At 37.0% G+C, this 20494-nt stretch overlaps 1 protein-coding gene across 2 annotated transcripts in view; it reads right to left on the bottom strand.

Moving 5' to 3' along the window:
- Positions 1 to 281: 281 nt before the first annotated feature.
- Positions 282 to 20494, bottom strand: part of ASCC3 (activating signal cointegrator 1 complex subunit 3) — a 268045-nt gene continuing 247832 nt past the window's right edge. For both annotated transcript variants that reach the window (XM_082047293.1, XM_082047294.1), the window contains 5 exons: positions 11639 to 11790; positions 10977 to 11127; positions 4958 to 5164; positions 2831 to 3006; positions 282 to 2732 (listed from right to left, as the gene is read on the bottom strand). In XM_082047293.1, coding sequence (XP_081903419.1) covers positions 2585 to 2732; positions 2831 to 3006; positions 4958 to 5164; positions 10977 to 11127; positions 11639 to 11790 — 834 coding nt within the window. In that variant the 3' untranslated portion in view covers positions 282 to 2584. The remainder of the gene's footprint in view (positions 2733 to 2830; positions 3007 to 4957; positions 5165 to 10976; positions 11128 to 11638; positions 11791 to 20494) is intronic.

Genomic DNA, 20494 nt, shown 5'->3' with positions numbered 1-20494 from the left:
ATCAAATTAGTGCAGGGTAAGATGGAAAGGGTGATGTCACACAGGCAGACTTAAATACATCTTGATACACAAGATGAGCATGTTATTTTGTTGCTATTTCCAAGTTTTGGAAGAAAAATTATACCTGAGCAGGCAGGTACTAACTGCAGCTCCTCCCAGAAGGGACAAAAAAACAACAAAAGCCCCCAAAACTGCTTGCAAACTGGAATGAGAAACTCAACGTTAAAAATATGTGTGTGTGCTGTCATTTTTCTCATTTATCAATAATAGTGCTAATGACATTATTGAAGTATTTATATATATATTTATTCTATGATTTTCATACTTCTGTTAGCTATTCTTACTTTGCACCATTAGCTATCACTGTATTGATTGTTCCTTCTAAGCAGCTGTTTCAAACGGAACAGGATTCCTTCTCTCAGATTTTTCAGATAAATACTGATTCTAACCAATTTGCTTAATCCATTCTATATTACTTAAGACTTTGCCTTTATGAATCCAATGCATTTGAAAAAAAAGGTTTCAAATATGTTATTTAGAAATTTCACCAAACTATTTCTAAAAACAATTAACATGCTAGGAAATAATACAAAATTTCCAAACCAAAGTACAAATGGTACAAATGACATTATAGAAACTCTTTAATTGATTAATACAGAATACTGAAGCTATTGTCTGCTACGCTGCAGTTAAACTGTTTTGTGATGTGCATTTACAAAGCAACAAGAGCTAACGTCATTATGTTGGTATGTTGTTTGACTGTGGCGTAGCTCTTTTTCCTAATTAATTAAAATTGTTGAGGGACAATATACTGCTTCAGCTAAGACTTTTCCCAAAGAAAGGACTTAATTTCTGTGAACATTTATTTGCAGACTAGGGAAAACAATTCTCCTAAAAATGGGCGTAGGACTAAGTAAATGTGTGTATAACCAAACTTTTGCTCACCAATTTGAAAAAAAAAAACAAAACTGTTTGCTGTGAGAGACACACCATATTATACTGGATATAGTCTAAATGGCAAAGGTGGCAGTTGTATCATCCAGCAGGCTCTAAATAGAGTGACAAATTTTCTGTTATTTTCCCAGTTTCTTAGGCAATAAAGTCAACTTATGAATTTTTTAACAATCTGGTGATGTGAAGATCTCTGAAAAAACTCAACTATAGGTGACCTCCAGCAGTCCTTCCAACCTCAGCCATTCTATGCCTCTATGTGCGTGCAGTACCACCAGTGTAATTTTTTTTTTTGCGGGGGGAGGCTGGGCGAAACTTGCAGGCAACAACTCAGCTGTATTCTTTCACATGGTGAAACACAGTGGAAATGACAGCAAAATGATCCCTCAGAATGGTAAGGCTTATCAGCTAAATTCAAAGCTGAACAAGTGCAAATAAATATTAATATTCCATTTAAGGGCTAGTCTATCTGAATGAAGATGTGTGATGTTTTTGCAGTGTTTTGCCTCCAACTCCTTGCCCAGCATTTTGAATCTCCTTAAGGCTGAGCAGAGGCCTCAGGATCATAGATCTTGGTAAGCAGCCTCATCCCTGTTTTGTGCAGAAGACAGAAGCTGCTACTTTCTCCTTTCAGATTTACATCTGGCAGACAGAAGTGTCTCCATGGTGCTACCCACTGAGCTGGGCATCCCTTAGAGAACACCCGTTGTCAGGCAGAACTTGTCCTTGCTCATCAAGCTGCCTGTTGTAAACTCCATTTTTGGAGCTTCACTCTCCCATTTACAAAAGGTAGTAGCCTGTTTTAGCACTGAACCCTAGAATAGGACACTATATTTTATACACCTTAGTCCTTCAAAATTCAGAAAAAAAACCACTAAAGAAATTGTAAAGATGTAATACGTATGTATGGTATGTATATATATATATGTGTGTGTGCATCCATGTAAAGGGTAAACTTGAATTATGATCCATATAAATCACATAATTGCTATGCTGGAAATATTTTATACTATTTATCATGCCTTTATAACCATATTTACTGCATATATAATGAATGTAAATTTGTGAAATTTTTCCTTTAGATTATCGCCTTTAAAATGTAGTATGTGTAACAGGATGATTTTGTTACTATATATTTCATGTTTTACACTGAAATGTCTAATGCAAAACATTCTTATGGACTTATTTTTATTGAAATAGAACACATCCATCAACCTTTTCAGCAGTTCTTAGAACAAATTTTGTATTTTTCCCTATAAATTAAAAAAGTTGACTATTTAAACTACATTAACACATAGGCTACAGAACAGTTTTTGAAATTAAGACTATAGCCTTAAATTTGAGCAAATTACAGTATCTTTTAGTCTTTTATTTTGATGTGTCAAAATTCAGTTAACAATACAACTTCTGAAAGAAGAAAGATGAAACAAGAAAAGACAAATCTTCATAGAGGAATAAGGCCACTGTGGCTAACTCTGTGTTCCCAGAGTCAATACAGTAGTCACTTTATATTTCCCAGTTGACTTGAGGTTTGAAGTTGATTCCACTAAGGCAAATGCATTTTTGGATGTCCAGAATGACCAGGTGGCTTCGCTGCAAGACCAGTTCTTTTGAGTGGACTTTTCAGATCACCTTAGTTCAGAGCCAGGTGACTGACAGCATCAGACGCCTCTGTTGTGACTTGTGCTGATGTACCAGCGGGTATAATGTTCAGATAAATATCATACTGCTGGTCCATGCCAAGGTAACTGTCACTCATGAGATACAATGTGTAGATACACCTAAAAGGTAGAAAGCAGAATCGTTAGTTTGGAAATTAGGTGTTGACTACTTGGAAAAGATGAGCATTAAGAGAACTTGATTTGTAAATTTGTCATACTTTCCAGGAGTTTCTGGAGTAAAAAAAGCAACAGAAACAGTATTTCGATTTCTGACATAGCCAGTTCTCTTCAGGGCGATGAGTTCTTTTTTATCAACTTCTCCCAATATCAAAAACCATCCTTCATCTTTAACTTTGGGGAATCGAGGAGCCACTGCCTTACTGTCTTGCTTTCCCTGTTGGGGAAAAGAAACAGTTTAATAAAACTAGAAATCACCTTTCCAAAATGCCTTGATTGAAAAACAGGTCAAAACCACATTGTTGTGAATTTTTAGATAAGATGATAATTTAGCCAGACTAAAGTATTTTTGTTATTTCTTTCCAGATGAAGTTTTTTTTGTTGTTGTTGTTGTGTTTTTTTGTTGTTGTTTTTGTTTTTAATAAAATCGTGGCTCACAAAGAACAACCCAGAGTACAAGATACTATTCTATTTATTTTGTGAGCTATTACAACTTGAATGGAAATACTGTTCCCTTTTTGTAATTTCATCTAATATATTCCAAATGCTATTCTCTGCAGAAGGGTTAATTGTAAACCTCATGTCTTTAAAAAATGCTAAACAATATTGTTCAAGATTAATATAAAGACAAAAACAGCACTTGAAGTCTTTATTTGAGGTTGATATAGCAAAAAGAAAGATTATTTCAGTGATTCTTTAAGACAGTGACTTTGCTGCTGAAAGCTGAAGATACAGTGATGAGCACTCCATCAGCATTCATCTTGTGTTCTGTAGACAGAAAAGCTTTACTGAAGATTTACACAGAAGAAAAAGCACCACTGTAGCAATGAAGCTTCAGAAAGAGTTTGATCCAGCTGTTTCTTACAAAAGAGGGATCAAATTCTAGGAGAGCTTTATAAAACGGTGATCACTGCATGAAATGCTCCTGCTCCCTTCTTTTCAGTTGTTTCTTGTTAGGAAAAGTCTCTGTCAGTAACTGGCACAGCAAACAGAACATTTTATGGAGGAGCTTTGACCCTTTTTCCTTCCTACAAATGAGAGAGTGTCCCCTTGAAGCTATGGTGAACCTGCTGTAGTCAGGACAAGAAGTCTTTTGGGGAAAAATAATACTTTTCAAATATAATTATTTTACTAAAGTAAGTTAACTTCAGGATTTACAACATGATTATTATTATTCTTTTTATCAAAATGAAGTTGTCTTAAGAGTGTCAGAATCAACATCTAAATCTCTTCTCTGCTTGAACTCTTCTTTGTATCTTAACAAAAATGCTGATAATTATTCTTAGTTGTTTGAAATGTTAGAGAAATTCATTAGCAAAATGACAATCATGGTGGTCCATATGCCACCCATGGCATGCAAATGACCAAAAGAAGTGCATCTATAGGTGACAGCTACAGTGTCAGCAGTACCTGATTTGAGTGCAGAAGGAATGGTTAGAACTCTACCAAGAGCCGACAACCAGGAACAGTGAGTTACTGCTGCTGCTTCCAGCAGCTGGAAACCCGTTTCTGGCTTGGCCCATGAATATGACTCAGAGGAAATGGGATGTGCTTTAACTGGGCAAAGGGGTGGGACTGAAATTTGGGCGTGGAAAAGAATTGAGTGCACAAGTTGCTCTAGGAGCTGTTCAAAAAAGCTTCACGTGCAAAATACGAGGAAAACATCCTCAGTAAAGGTCTGGAGATGTGTTATGAGTAGAAACAACAGGTATAGGTATGGCTGTGGTGTGCAGTTTGGAGGCACATGGGAGGGTAATAGGGAAGCTTAGAAATGGGTTTGGGGAAGCAGGATGTGCAACAGGATGAGTGGTAAGGCTTTGGGGCTGGCAAGTACTTAAGTACTGCCTCAGAAGTTACAATCTCCGCTGTCACTGCTTATGGTACCCATGTATATGAACTTTGAGTTTCTGGTTTGTAAAAAGTGAGAGATTTTTTTCATTGACTGGAACTGGTCTAGGATTTTATATTACATGCTTATTTTCTATCCTGTTGCAACCTGCAAAAACATTTGGTTCATTACTAACACAGAAAAGGCTTTGAAAGTGTTTATAATTTACATAATACTTAAACCGTAAGAAGACTTGTTATGCTGCATAAAGCGTTATTGATAATATAAATGGATTATTGGAAACTCATGCACTTAGGAAGGAAATGATAAATTAATCTACCTGATACCCCATCTGGGTTCTCTGCAGATTTATTTGGAGCACATACTCTTGATCAGCGTGTAATCTGATCCATCTTTTGTCGTCTCGTGTGTCTGTTGCCGAAGTGGGAACTGGCACTTCGTTCTGTGGTTGAGCTGGGTCATCCCAACAGCCCTTAATGCTCAGGCTGACGTTCAGAATTGGCAAACGGCACAAGAAATTCCAAGCCTGTAGAAAAAACAGATCCCTGTGGATTACAAGACAATCTATACAACACAGACCATTGTCACTGTAACAATAACAATTCAATGTGCAGCCTACATACTTATTCTGTATTCAAAATATTTTATTATGTTTTAGAATATCATATATAATTGTAAGACTTTCTGTCATAAGCATAAAATACTTTTCATTAACCTCTTACTCTACCTTCTTCTAAGCAAATAAAAGAAATGTGAAACTCCTCAAGCACTCACTAAGATTACTGATGTCTGAACAGAGGAAAAATTCCTTACCACTCCCGATTAAAATATTTTTTCCCTATAAGCCACTTAAAAACTAGTATAATTAAGTTTTAAATGAAACTTCCTTAGCATAATCCATACAGAACAAGTCACTGCAGTGCTAATTAGCAATGCGCAAACCTCAGAGAGTTCGGAGGATCAGTTCAGATAATTAACCAAAAGTTCAGCTGCATATCCAGAGTTATCCTGAGCTTTTTTTTTTTTTTTTAAGTAAGTTTTCTTGTATCGATATTCACAAATCCTCCTTCTTACAATCCTCCTGAGGAATCTTAACTCTCTGTGGTTTCTCATGAGCTGCAACAGGCCCTCAGCTTTCTGTCAGCCTTGTACAGAGAACTGGTGTTAGAGGGATATGATTTGTGTCAGTGAACATGACACTCTCTTCAACCTTAAAGATGGATCCTGAAAATGCAGCCCTATGTACCTCTCAGTTTGGTCTCCATCAGACAAGGAAAAGCAGCACTGAGAAGCTGTGACAAAAATGGAGGGGAGCAATGCAGGCTTCCATTTAGTAAAAAGAAAATCAGCATGTTCACTTGATGAAATTTGTTAGGAAGACAAAATGGAAAAATGGGCTGTGGAATGGAAGCAGGGATTTGTGGCCTCACAGTGGCTAAAAAAGATAGATGAGGCTGGCACTGGGAGAAAAATAAACAAAAAAACAAGAGCCACCCTCTGCCCTTCCCTTCTTCCCCTCCACCCCCAAACCAAAACAGGTCAGTGCTTCACCCACGTTTTCAAACACCACATATAAAAAACTGGAGGGTGGGAGGAGAAGAAAGATGAATATTGGTCTTGGTAAAGAGCCTGCAGATGTCAAAATGGGAACATGTGTGAAGGAAGACGGTAGGCATAGTTGTGTGGGCAATACTGGCATGGAACCGAATGTTTTATCTGGAGAAATACTAAAGTATATTTTATTTTTCATGTATTGGTTTGACCATTTTGTGTTGCAACAAAACCTATTTTCATTTAGATTGTGCCTGATGAGTGTCTGCTTACTTTTTTCTGTGCTGGAAGGCACAGAGTCCTCATACAAACTCAGTTAACTTTTTAGAATCATCATTGCCATGGTTCATACTGACAGTAATGGTAGATGTTAATACACAATAAGGGATATGGCAGTCAGGGTAAGCAGAGCTAAGATTGCAGTCACAGGAAAAGGTGGTGCCGTCCCTCTCACCAACACCCTCCCCGCCAGGTAGCTGTCCCCCTCTGTCCCCAGGCTGTTGGCACTCCCATGCTATGATTCATTGTGCAGCTAGATGGATCAGCTTGCTAATCATTTTGGTGACAGTATGAACTTAGATCAGCTTAAAGCTGATTGTGGAAGCATATTCTCTAATCCCACGAGCACTCTGAATAAGCATGAACCTTCGGGGCTTCTGAAAGAAGTGCTCCAGCCTTCTCCCCTGCTGGCACAAGTATTCGCGTAGCCGCTTGGCTACAGGCCATTTTGACTGTCAGTGAGAAGGTTGATATGATCCCTCCTCCCTTCGTCCCCAGATGCTTGTTCCCACCTCCTGGCCAGAACCAGCAGCAGCATTTGTGCAGCTGTGTAGTCCGCGGGGTCAGGAGAGGTGACAATGGCACGAGGAGGGCAGGGCTGCCCGTTTCGGCTGCAGCACAGACTTAGGTGGGATTAAAATGGCTGCATTACCAGAGCCTGGCTGAGCTAAATGAGAAAACTGATTTAAGCTAAAAACTAATCTCTCTTCTCTCTTCTGTGTGCTGCATGAACAGCTGTGTCTGTTCAATGGAGAAGGTGGGGAGGGCCAGCTGTGAGCACTCAGCAGAAGAGCAGCAGCAGAAAAGCAGGGGACACCGATGAATTGCACTGATTTTCTTAATAGTGCCTTAGCTAGGAAAGGACAGGAAAATTTTAACAGAAAGTAAACAGTTAGAATGTTAAGGGAAAAGAAATCCCTCTTTGTCCCAACTCTGAAAGGGAAAAAAAGGCAGAACCTTGAAGATGAAGAAAAACCACCACAGACATTCTTAATTAATTAGTTGTTGCCAGGATGTTGCTACTTCTAACACACAAGACAGCACTAAAATCACCTCCAGCAGATCACACTGGATAAGACAACTTGAGTAGTAACACCTTAACTGGCAAATGATTTTCTGCTTCGTGTAAAGGTTTTTAAGATGCAGTTTGTGGTGGGAACTGTACAGACCTACAGTGTGGGACTCTGCGTGCCCCAAAGCCGCACACTTCTGCTGTGTTCAGCAGAGGCACCATAATATATACCAACCCAGTGATCACCCCTTTCGTTATTCTTTAGATATCATCACGTGGAAAACTTTTACGTGTAGTATCTCAGAGGACAGGGCCTGTTACAGTTATGTTAGAACAAAGTTTAATTTCAGCAGAGATCATAATGTATTAAGTCCCTCAGTGGTGTTACCTGTAGCTCTGTTGAAGATTCTGATTTGGTCTGTTTTATACCATACAAACCCAAGACTTTCTATTTGTCAAAGGCTGTCATGTCCTCATGTAGCTTTTACAGTGCAAACAAAACAAAGTAACCCTGAGTAACTTTCTGATTAGATAAGAAAGTAGGTGTAATACATCATTCTCCAGGCCCTGTGTATTTGAAGATCAGAAGGCAAACTTAGTACTGCCTGATCAGTGATACAGCAAGGAGAGCAGACAGCCTTTTTATCATCCATGCAACATGGAGAAAATGAAAAAATGGTTTTCTTACTGAGGAAAATTTCAAGCAGTAGCAGCTGAAAATGAAAAAGAAGATTATAGGAACACAGATGCTTCTGGAGTAAAGGCAGCTAATACCACAGCAGGGACAATATTTTTTTCAATCTTGAGGTTTCTTTTTTCTTCTTCAATAATAAAAATATCAGTTTAGTATTTTAAGAGGTGCCTAATGCTTAAGTGACTTAGAAACTGAAAAAGATTTAAAATATTTTTCAGTTTCTAAGAAGTATGATCCAGAATATGAAAGAAATATGATTCAGAACGAATCACTGAAACAAACATGGAGCTTAGGCCAACGATCAGAGTGACAGTCTAAACAGTTTTTTAATTTAGGCTGTCAGCATTTAAAGCCACACTGACTTTCAATGAGGTTTAGGATTATAACTAACTTTTGGAAAATTAAACTCAAGCTCCCGTGTCATTTAGGTATTTCTTGACAATTTTACTGTTTTATTTTTTTTTGTCTGTATAGGATGACATAAGCACATATTCTCTCCTTTTAAATATATCAACATGCCCAATGTGTGCATGCACATATATACTATACATACATATACCTACCAAACCCATGGATTCAAACCATAATCACCTAAGAAATTCTTCCTGAACCTTTGATAACATCATTAACATTTTTGCCAATAATCTGTCTCTCCAGGACTTAGTCTAATATTCCAAATCCATGAGCAGCTTCAAGAGCTGCTATTTAAAAATTAATTACCAATCTGCTTAAAAAACCATTTTCTTCTTTCCAAATGTGCAATTTCTTCCTTTTCCTGTCTCCCTCAGATTTATGTAAAGCTCAAGCTTTACCAGTTTCATGCTAGTAACAGGTTTAAGATACAGGTTCAATATACTGTGAGTGAGATGTAAAAGGTTTGTTAGGAAAAGAGTGGTTTTGGCAGTTTAGTGGTGTATGTACTTTATTTGTCTTTGTTTAGGTCTGGTTCCAGAATGTTAGGCTTAAACTCTGTAATCTTATATTATTTCTTTATAGAAAATGTATTATAAAGGTGCATTATCTATTTGAGAATTTTTCTTTTGGTTGGCCCCTGAGCGTGCATTGAAAGACACTCAACAGGCAGTCTCAATATGAATTTTAATTCTGTGCAAGGTATCACAATAGTTGTTTTGTTTTGTGTTTTTTTTTTTTTTTCCTGAAAAAAAAGCCTTAAAGGATATAAAATGTTAGTATAAAGATTTCACATTTGCAATGACCTGCATAATACAGTCATAACTTTGCTGTACCAAACATGGCCATTCCCAACTCACAGAAATGAAACTTTCTCTTTACAGGATGCTAAGGCGTTATGTTTTTCCCTCTTATATGCATCTGTATTTACAAACATAGACATATAGAGGCAAAGAGTCATTCACAGTGTGAACGTACACACCACATACACACAACCTATTTCTGAAGAAACTGCTAAGACATTTCAATACCAGCCAAACATATTTATCTGAGGATTAATCTTCATCTATTGAATCAGACGAGAACACTGCCATGCATACAATTATTTAATTAGCAGCCAAATCCTCTGCCAGTCAGCAGCCGTTCCAGGCATACTGATGGGGCAGTAGATGCAAATCTCACAGTAGTACTGCTTTTTCTCATTACTACTGCAATTAGCACTTAAATTGATGCTTTAAACATACTAATTTCTGGAATAATTCAGGATTTGTATGTTACCTGGGATCGCCTCACTGCAGAGACGACACCAGATTGCTACGCAAATTGAAGCACTTTTGAGCCAAATAACCATCATCATATCAGACAGAGCCAATTTGCATTTGCTTTTAAAGATAACAGAATGGCAATTTATGCAAATAAATTAAGTAAGTTTACTTCTGAGTTCTCCCTGAACTAATTATAACAATGTTCTAATTTTTTATCACATCTAAAAGTTGGACTGAAATCAATGTGTATTATGTTAGAAATCTGTTGTTAAAGGAAGCCTTGTTTTGATGTCAATACTTTTTCTTAATTCAAAATTTTGATGTTAATTTAGTTACAAATGCAGATGTCTGTTATAGACGTTTAAGTACTTTTCTTCTTGTTTGCATACCAGTAAAAGGTTTAACTGAAGCTGAACAGTCAAATACAGGACATATTGCTTTCCTTTTAAATATTCAAATAAAAAGCATTTGAAGTATAGCTTTTGAAATTTTCATCTTTCATACATTTATTTGAAATCAATAGGGTTAGCATTTGATGAATACTATGGAACATAGCTGCCCTTTGCTGGAAATAGCTTGAAAACCAAGCTGAAAATAATGCTCTCTCAGCCTCAACATTTTGAGATAGTATTTTTTTCTTCCTCCTGTGAAGTGTGAAAATTTCATCTTCTTTTTCCATTTCAAATAGAAAATGGGTGCTGGGTCTTTTACTAAGGGTACTGTCAGAAGAAAATAGTGTTTGACAGACCACTTCGGAAACCAGATACGATGACATTTGCAATGCATGTATTCCTACTGCGTAGCTGGCTATGAAAAGGTGGATAACACTCAGCAGATTGAGTGACCTAGAGAAGCATCTTTAGAGCAAGGAGATGTGGTAATATCAGCCATAAACCAGGCTCTGTTACTGGTTAGCAGGGAATAAGTGAAAATAATATTAAGGAAGCAGGCAGAGAGGAAACCCTGTAAAGCTTAGCAGCACCTTGAGATGAGAGCAACGAATGTGTGGCACTTTGTACAGAACATCACATGATGTCTGCTGAAGGGAAGTGAGCAGAGTATTTCTGTTCCCAGCTACTCCTCCTTTCCAGTAGCACCAATAATGATGACCGATCAAAAGTATTACCTGTGAAATCTGTGCTGTTTGCAGCTCACTGTCCACAATGGAAGCAAAAACATGCTCTTTTCCTTCGCAGGCAGCTATTAGTTCGGGAAGACACTCGATTGGTCCTTGGTAACCTTCACGCACACCCTTCCTTTTGTGCTGGCTCCACTTTCTGATATACACAACAAAACATATGTCCAGGGAGGAAAAGCAAACATTTATTTTCAGTTTCTTTGGTGGTAAAACTTGATACCGGTTCCTGTTATTAAATGCTGGTCATTTATTTTTGGGAAGCATTAATTACTGCATCATCTAGGCATCCACAGAGCTTAGCATTATCTATGACATTAAGGTGGATACTAATGTATTTTTATAATGGATTAAAATGCAGAGATAATTAATATACAGAGTTAGATTTGTTAGGACTTGGAACCCTTCCAGTAATCTCTTGTTAATTTGTCTGGAATCATGGTTCTCAAAATAATCTGTGGGGGTTAATTAATCAATGAATATTGAAAAGAGAAACAGAAACTCCATTTGGGAAAGCATCACTGTGAAAGAATGACTTCTGCTTCTGGTGTATTAATGAACGTTCTCAGGCACAAAAATGACATTCAAACACAATCAGCAGTCAGAGGTGGAATGAAATTACAGACCTGCAAATGCTTAGAAGAATTACATACCGAAAAAGGTAAAGGTGGTGTAGCTCTATATTGGGCACAGTAAGCAGGGAAGAGTCATGTATCCATCTGCCCTGAACCACCATCTGCACCAGGCTGGTTATATTCAGAGCAGTCACCAGCCAGCCATGATGTGCTGCAACGTCCAGCATTGCCTAATCAAAGGAGACATATACATATAAAAAAGAGAATTCAGTTATAATTGAGTACCTGGTTCATACAAGTAAAAGCATTCTTTTAATGTTTAACATACAGGAATTTCTAGGCCTTCAACATGGGAATTTACTTCAACCTCTACTGATGGCAGCAGGCACCTTTTGAATTAACCTTGGAAAAAGATGGATTAAATCCTGCAGCAGTATCATCCATTCTTACCCTTGAAAAGGTTATTTATACCCCATTTTTAGGGGTGAGAGCAGAAGGTGGGATCTTTTCCTTACAACTAACCTCTCTTTGACATAATCCAACTCCAAACGAAAGGAATAAATCTCAAAGTTTACTGTAAAGGAAGATGTTACAATTAACTGCAGTATTGGTTTATATTTTGACATCAGAGCTTTGCCAGAATTGCATAATTATTCAAAAATCCTTGAACTATTTAAGAACAACAACAACATATTTACATTTGTTCCAAAATTAATATTTATGTCAGTTAACCAGTAGCAGTTATTATTCACATTTTAACCTAAGGACTTAAAAAAATTCTTGAATTCAACTAGACAAAACCCCTAAAGTTTAGCTTAATGAACATTTTTGAGGTTTTGTTCAACACTGACATCTAATTTGAAATCTTGAAGAAAGATTACAAAATAGCTAATAGTTTAGCTAGGGTGGGTAAGAGCAGTCAGAAATAACATGGATTTTACCCTTTGCACTGTAAACTCTTTATTGTCTTGAGAATGTGAGATGCTTGGCTGTCTCTCTTTTGGCATCTCTATCCCAAATTTTTAAAGCTTTCCCAAAGTACATTAAAAAATCCAAGCAAACATAAAAACCCTATCCAGCTACACACCATGCCACAGCATTAAGGATCATCCTGCCTTCCACGTCTCATGAGGTTCTGTTCCATTTCTGCTTCCTGTGTTGTAGACAATACAAGTAAAAGTATCACTAGCATAAAGATCTGTATCTGTAGAATTCATTATGGACTGGGCACTGCAAGTGGCCCTATTGACATGAAAAAAATGGTCATCTGGCTTTTTTCCTGACTGGACTTAAATTCTGTTTGGTTAGTCTGAAAGAGAATTTAAGAGTTCTTCCAAAAGAGAAAGGACCAAACACGAGCTTTTGGTTTCAACATACTATTTAATAGTAAATGTAGTTATTTGAATATATAGTATCCTTTTCACCCTGTCTACAGTACATTAAAATGGTTATTATGATTTATAGAATCAACTCAGCTGGTGAAGAAAGTTACGCTATAATGTTAGTTGTCCTTCTTATTTTGTTGTTTAATAGCATTACGATCACAATAAAGTGTGGGTCTTCATCACAAGACTCTAATTCAGTAGAAAGTAATGTATTTAAAAGTGGTTTGCCATATAGGAAATTTGAGGCTTGATTAAAATACTAGAAAATGTTTTTTAAGAAAGCAAGAAAAGAGTCTGGTATATTGAACAGTATCAACACTTCTTTAAATACCATCGTCTTGATATTGGGAGAATTGTGGTTTGATTTAAGGACTAGGCTTAAGATGTTTCCCTGGGTTTTTCTTTTAAAGACAAATGATATTGTTTGATACTTCCTTAGACAGCAGATACCTGCATCATTTTAACTTATTTTCCAGCCACTAGTGTAATGAGGAGAAGCTGTCTATGTAGGTCTTTACATTTAATCAAATGTTTTACAGACAAACAAAAGGCAGCATTTACTTAAGGCAAACTAAACAGTGAAATCTTCTTTAAACAAAGGAGTTGTTTACACACGCGGAGCTATTTCAATTAAATTACACCGATTCTGGAGAAATACTGCGTTTAAAGACACAAGTTAGTTTCAGTCCTGGCCAGTCACACAGTTTATTTTAGCAGTTTACAATGCAATTTCAACAGGTTTTATTCCAGATCAGGATGATAAGATCAGTGACACAGAAAAATATTTAGCGTTACCCTGTATTACACAAATGTTGTCTCATTTCTTATGAACTGTGGATAAAGCGCCTTTCAGCTAATAAAGACCTACATTTAACATTTAACTTGGCTTTTTTGAAGAAAGAGACATATCACCCTCAAACACTCTAATAACATTCCTAGTAACCCTAGAAATAGTACCTCCCAGCACAACATTAATGGTTTTCTTTTTCCTGTCTTTTCACTTGGCTTACCAAGGTGATTTCCAGGTATGATTATTTTTACCAAACAAGAAATAAAATTATGTTAGAAATCACATGTGAAAGGAGCAGTTTCACAACCTGTAGATTTATGTGCTGGCTCACATGATTTTTAGTCAGATAAAGAGGGAGATGTTCTCAGCATGTATCGGGGTGAAGTCCATCTTGTAAACTTCCAGAGCAAATCTCTCTTTTCCTACTTCCACATTTTAAAATATATTGAAGCCTACACACAGGGTACAGTCGGTGTCTCTGAGCATGTTGCTGAGACAGTATGGTATCTCTCTCCTGCTCTTCACTACCTGATTCTTGTTCTTTCCCTTTCTGCTCTTCTGACATAGTTTAAAACCTCATGTTCCTCAATGACGAGAACACTGTATATATGTGAACAATGGGCACATAGAAATCCTGTTTTTTCTATGAGCAGCAAAGAGAACACAGTAAGTTGTATTTTTAGTCAGCATGAAGCAGTGGTATTTTTATAAAATGCTTCTGAGGACACATGCATAACACTGTTTTCATTGTGTTCTTTCTTTTTTTAAAAAACTATTCCCCTAACCCCACCTCTTTTAACAGAGGTTTGAAAAGGGGAAAGGAAGAGACAAGATGTAAGAGAAAGATAAATCTAAAACAAGCTATACACTGAAATTAACTGGAGGATCCTTTCACATAGAAAATCTCCTAGAAATTGATAGAGGCCTACAGACAGATATCCCGTAGGGAGCAAGGAAAGCCTGTGTGTGTGAGACTCTGTGTTCCACATTGTTATAATGAATCCACATGGCAAATCCTCTTTTCCTCCTTATTTTCTGCTTCTTCACCCATAGAATTTATTCACATCATCTCTATCTGGATGTGAAATCCAAGACAGTGACATTGTGAAAAAGTCAGAACAATGGTAAAGTTGCCTTGTTTCATCCGCTGCCTTGGAAACCCGCACACGTCTCATTTTCGGCTAAGTGTAAAACACACAGATGCCTGATACTTAAGTGGTTATTGAAATTCCTATAAATACTCAAAGTAACAAATTGAGTCATTTCTCTGTCTCCAAATTAGCTATGCAAAATGTAGAAACTAAATAAAGAAAATAATATAAAAGACAAAAGAAAAAATGGCAAGTAATTAATATTTATGTTATCTGATTAATAACATTTAGTCTAGTTTCTCCAGTTGTTACTTGTTTGGTTTGTGGTTGATGTTAAGTACAAACCAGTATAATTTTCTAAAAGACTGTGGCTTGTTCACTTTTATTTGGTGAAGAAGTAAGTAATTTCTAAATACCTTGTAGTTGACAAGACTGGAACAGATTAAGAATATTACTCTAAACTGAGAAAGGGCACAAATTGTTTATCTGCCTTTCTAGCCTCAGAATTTCATGCCAACACAGGATAATTTCATCACAGAGAAAAAAATCAAGAGAAGAGGACAGTGAGTGCAAGAAGTGATGCAACAAAACTATAAAGATGCTTTTACTTCTATCAAAATGCTTTTTGGTAAACCAACAAGTTAAAAAAAAAAACCACAAAGCCCTAAGCCCACCACTTTTTAACCTGAAGTAGAAAATATGGGGTAAATAGATGGAGTCAAGGAAAATATTGCTTGTTATAATGAAAAATATGTTTACTACCATATCATTTTGGCCCCTTCCTGCACTTGGGAGAATAAAAGCAGAGGCCTACACTGAGATGGATGAGCATTAGCTCTTAAGCCTTTCAAGTGTCATATTTGGACAACCATAAAGTAATAATAGCAATCAGTGACACATCCTTTAACATTTTGTCTGTCATTATCAAAAATAGCTTGGCTTTTACCAACATGGGAAGCAACTAGCTATAAATAATGGCAGGGACAGCACAAAAATGCTGATGCTCAATAACTGATGTAGATACACCTGTTAGGTATTAGCAAAAATTTTCATTTTGATGATATTCAGAATTGAATGTCAAAATGTTTGGATCAAAATCTTGCTATTTTCTTCTTCATTCCAGGAGTGTATTACTATGAAACCCGCAGCATCCTTTATCAAGTTTCCATCATCTTATTTTCAGGAGCAGTAGCTGGTTATCCTTAAGTACTGAATTATTTAAACTGATCAACATGTACCTTGCTGGTCTAACATGAAGCTGAGATTTAACAGTAGGTCTCTTTTCAGCCAAAGTTACTACTGATGCTTTAAATCATGGTTTATAATTCCCTAGCCTGAGGGGAAGTAAAGATGGGGCAGGATGTGAGAGAGGTGAGTGTGTGGCACACACACTGATAGCAAAGCATCATTGCTTTTATCTGGTGTTTTAAAGCACTCTGAACCTGTGCTCAGAATAACATACTAAATTGTTCCATAGTGAACATATCTACCCCACACACTCCCTACCCATTTAGGACATTTGTCTAGCAACTGAAATATCCTGATTGCAAAAACTTTTACTTGAGAAACTTTTTTTGCAAAGTATTAACACTGGTTTTGGTATTACTTTCACATCCTTCATTTGAAAGCCAGATATTCTGGATCACTCTTGTATGACTGGGTAGGTGGCAAGGGAGCAGAGGCTCTACAACTAGCAGAATTTCTCATCTACTCAAATGACTTAAATAGCTTTTTCCTTTAAGATAAGTTATTGAAGTGTTCAAATGAAACAGCTTGCATTTTATTAACAGAGACTGCATACTGCTTGGAATAATTTATTTTGTTTGAAGTCACCTGTCATATAATTCTGAATATAGTAAGCATTTCTACTTAAATATTGTAAATATAAATGTAATTGTAAACATTGTAAATATAGAAGTCAATATTTTGTGGCTAAATTATATGTAAGTAAGTGAAAATGGAGCTAAATGAACAATAACTGCTCTGTATACAAAGGCTAGCTAGGGAGACTAAGGTAACGTAAGAAGTGTCGCTGCAGCTGAGATTTATATCTGTGATTACTCAGCTAAAAGTTGACTGCCTACAGTGATGCCATTGGTGGTAATGATTTGTTGGATGAGGCTGAAACTTCAAGAGTACTCAGGGTGAGCTACATGGCTCAAATTTATCCACTTTTAAAAGATTAATTTTATTTTTTTTTGTATCGATGCTTCACAGACTACACCACTTTCTTGAGCTCCTTCATTTGGGAAATTGAAGGTGGGTACACTAATGTATACAGCCCTCTACGCAAAAAAACATTCACCTTAGACTTGAAAGCTCATGTAATCTAAATCCAACACATTCTTAGCCAAACAAACAACAGGTCTTATTCTGCAGTGATGCTTTGAGGAAGGAAACTGGTATTTAAAAGATATAAACTGTGTAAGACTAAAATACTTCAAACTGTTGCACAGTTGCATCAAAAACCATAGTTAAGGCTGGTTAGGATTTGTACCTATTTTTGTACCTGCATTTATTGTGTATTGTATTCCAATATTAAATCATCAAAATATCCCCAACTCTTGTCTTCACTGCATGCTAATATAAGTTCTGTTGTCTAGGACTAGACTTCAGTTAGAAATAGACATTTAAATCCATAGAACTATTAAAATAATCAAAATGGTGCCTAATTACAGCTTTTTAGGACTACGGAGTTTATATGACAAATATTTATAGATAATAATATGCAAAAGTATGCATTTTACCCATTTTCCTGAAAACTAAGAATTCAGAATAATAATAAATCTTTTTTGCACATGCTGCAAATGTAGGAAGCCTTCCAATATGTAATATTATATTATGATCCACATGTGACTTGAGATCATACTAATACAAGTAAAATATTTTTCCAGATGTTAAAGCATGCCATGTACTATAAGATTCATGTTTTCATATAAATTATGATTATGATGCTTCAATTATATACCACACTAAGGACAACTGGCTTGAAAAGTTGGAATTTATTTGAAGACGTCTTACAGAGGGTTTTAAGGTCACTAACTTTTGTATGTTATACACTGGTAAAACAGGTATCTACAGAACCTTTGCACTTCAGAGATCTAGTCCAAGATTACTTTTTAGAAATGTATGAACTTGGGGAAGGGGAGGAGTTCTTTCAGATCAATTACATCAGACACACACAGCTGTATAGTTACAGCTTACAGACCACCCCTCCCCCTTGTACTTTATCAGAGAAATACTGAATAAGATGTAATTAATCCCATTCAGGGATTATTATCCTTTTATACTGCACTCCGCATCCCCCTTCCCTTCACTTTTTTACCAGCATATTAATCTCTCTCTTCCATATGCTCTGCTACCCCCTAGGAGAGACTAATTCTTCATTCTCCCATCATCATAAAGGTCTCACTGATGTATGCAAATTGCGACCTTCCTAGCTGCTTTGTAAGATTCCTATCCCTGTATTCATCCTTTAGCCTCCATAGTAACTTTATTAGTATGATCAGAACCAGTGGAAGGACAAATCACTTACTGCCTATGGTTAGTGGAGTGCAGCTCTTGGGTTCTTACTGACTTATTTTTTGACAGTATTACTGAGAGCAAAGCAGCTATGGAATGTGATACTAGCAATGTAAACTTGGTAGGGCATAACCCACCATGTTCAGAACTTGTTGATTTATTTTGAGATTATTAATCAATAAATTGATATTCTCTCCTATGCTAGTGAACTGTAAATACAATAAAATGTTTTTGATAAGAATCTCTCAGCAAGAAATTCCAGTTTCCTAACATAAACAATGTCTTAAGAACAGCATTTGTTCCAAATCTTACACAATCTAACAAACCCATGAAAAATATACAGCATCTTTCTCATAATAAATCTGCCCTCTTTAGAGTTGAAAGTCATTTTCAAAGTAGTAATGTAATATTTTGTCAATAATTAAAATTTTGAGTGCATTCACAAGAATCCTTTTCAACAGCAACAGTTATTCCCAGTAACTTTCTCCTGAACTTTTAGCCCCATAAGGTTAGCATTCAGGAAGCTCAGCTGCTGTCTAACAAACTTAATTAATCAAAAAGTCATTTCCGAGCTGTAACTATGAGTAAAAGTGCTTCAAGTGTGCTAGCAAGCCTACAAGTTAATCAAAATGCTAATGCAGTACAAATTAAAGTTGTGATTAACATTTCACAGTAGCTGCTTAAGTGAATTGATCACACAAATGGGTTAAGCATTACTCATTTCCTCCAGCCCCAACTGGGAAAAGGTTTGTCACGGGTGGGGGAGGGATTATATATAAGCAGCACCACACCATCATTAAACTGTCACCAAGATGCTTCCATACACCAGTTCACCTATTAGCCACAGCGAGCAAAAACCCAAACACCACTGCCACAAAGGTAACCTGCTCTTCTCCCACGTACAGACCTGCAAAAGAGCAGCAGGCAGCACATGATTCCACCCCAATGTGTCCGGGTACGTTCACTACAAAGTTATCCATCACTGTTTAGTATCTATAAATGAGCATTACTGTCCAGCATATGCATTACACATTTTTTTATTGTCCTATTCTTTCCACTCTCCTAATATAGAATGGGTAGCCATCCAACCATGAAATCAACCAGTATGTAAGTAAAACTGCAAACATGGTGCTATCACTGGAATGTTACCACATACACAAAGAATATGTGTAGTAGTTAAAGAGATACGGCCCCTGCTCTTCACTTGTTTCTGAATAATCCTCTGCATTCTTGAGTTAATTTGATTCTCTTCCCTTCCTTCAGTAGAGCTGCCAACTTATTTATAGTTGCCAATGCACCCATTAAACAAAAAAATTATTTCCTTCCCTGGGCACTTCTGGGCAAATCTGACATACACACTGTAAAACAGGCCATTGCAGCAGGTCATGGGCACGCCTGCACTAACTAGACAACGTATGAGCTCAAAACACACTTCAGATCTATAGGACTTCTCCATTTCCTCACAGGCAGGAAAACAAATGATCCAAGGGATATGGCTCCCCAGGTCAATAGTTTTAGTGGCTGTTACGAACCTCGGAGGTTTGGGGAGAATGGAAAGTCCAGAGCTGAGGGACATTCCCTTTCTTATTGTCTGGGAACTGCTGCTTGGGCACCTCTGCTGTTGACAGCTGTGCTGAGGTGGCCGGGAAGGACTTTGGCGCGAGGAGCGGTAGATGCAGCTCCACCATCAGCCAGAGCAGCTGCAGTTTAGCAGAGCGAGCATTTTGTATGTAAGCTAGTTCTTTAAAGACAGCTGAATTGGGCAGCATATTTGTGCAATATTTGATGACTCTGAACATGTCCCACAAAGATGATTCTCTGAAGCAGAACTGTAGTAAAAGCTGCAATTTAAATGACCAGAAACAACTAACTAGAACTATTTTAGAAAGGCTAAAGCAGTGTTAGGAACATCATCGTCCAGCTAAGGAAATGCAGTGTTTAACCCGAATAGTTTTTTTATTTCCTGTCAAAATTAGAATCTCCAGAGGAGTAACGTGACGGGGAAAGGCAGGCCATCAGTGACAGTGTTACAAGGTCCTCCTTTCAGGGACGTGCACATTTCCCGTGCAAACTAGTCTTTATTCTGACTTCATGTCCATCTTCTCTCATTGCACAGGTACCCTACTGAGATGCATTTAACACATCC

Source organism: Streptopelia decaocto, assembly GCF_964273445.1.
Source record: "Streptopelia decaocto genome assembly, chromosome: 3".
In the NCBI taxonomy this organism is placed as follows: Eukaryota; Metazoa; Chordata; class Aves; order Columbiformes; family Columbidae; genus Streptopelia; species Streptopelia decaocto.
The sequence above is the reverse complement of the archived record's forward strand: the minus strand, read 5'-3'. Positions and strand labels throughout refer to the sequence as shown.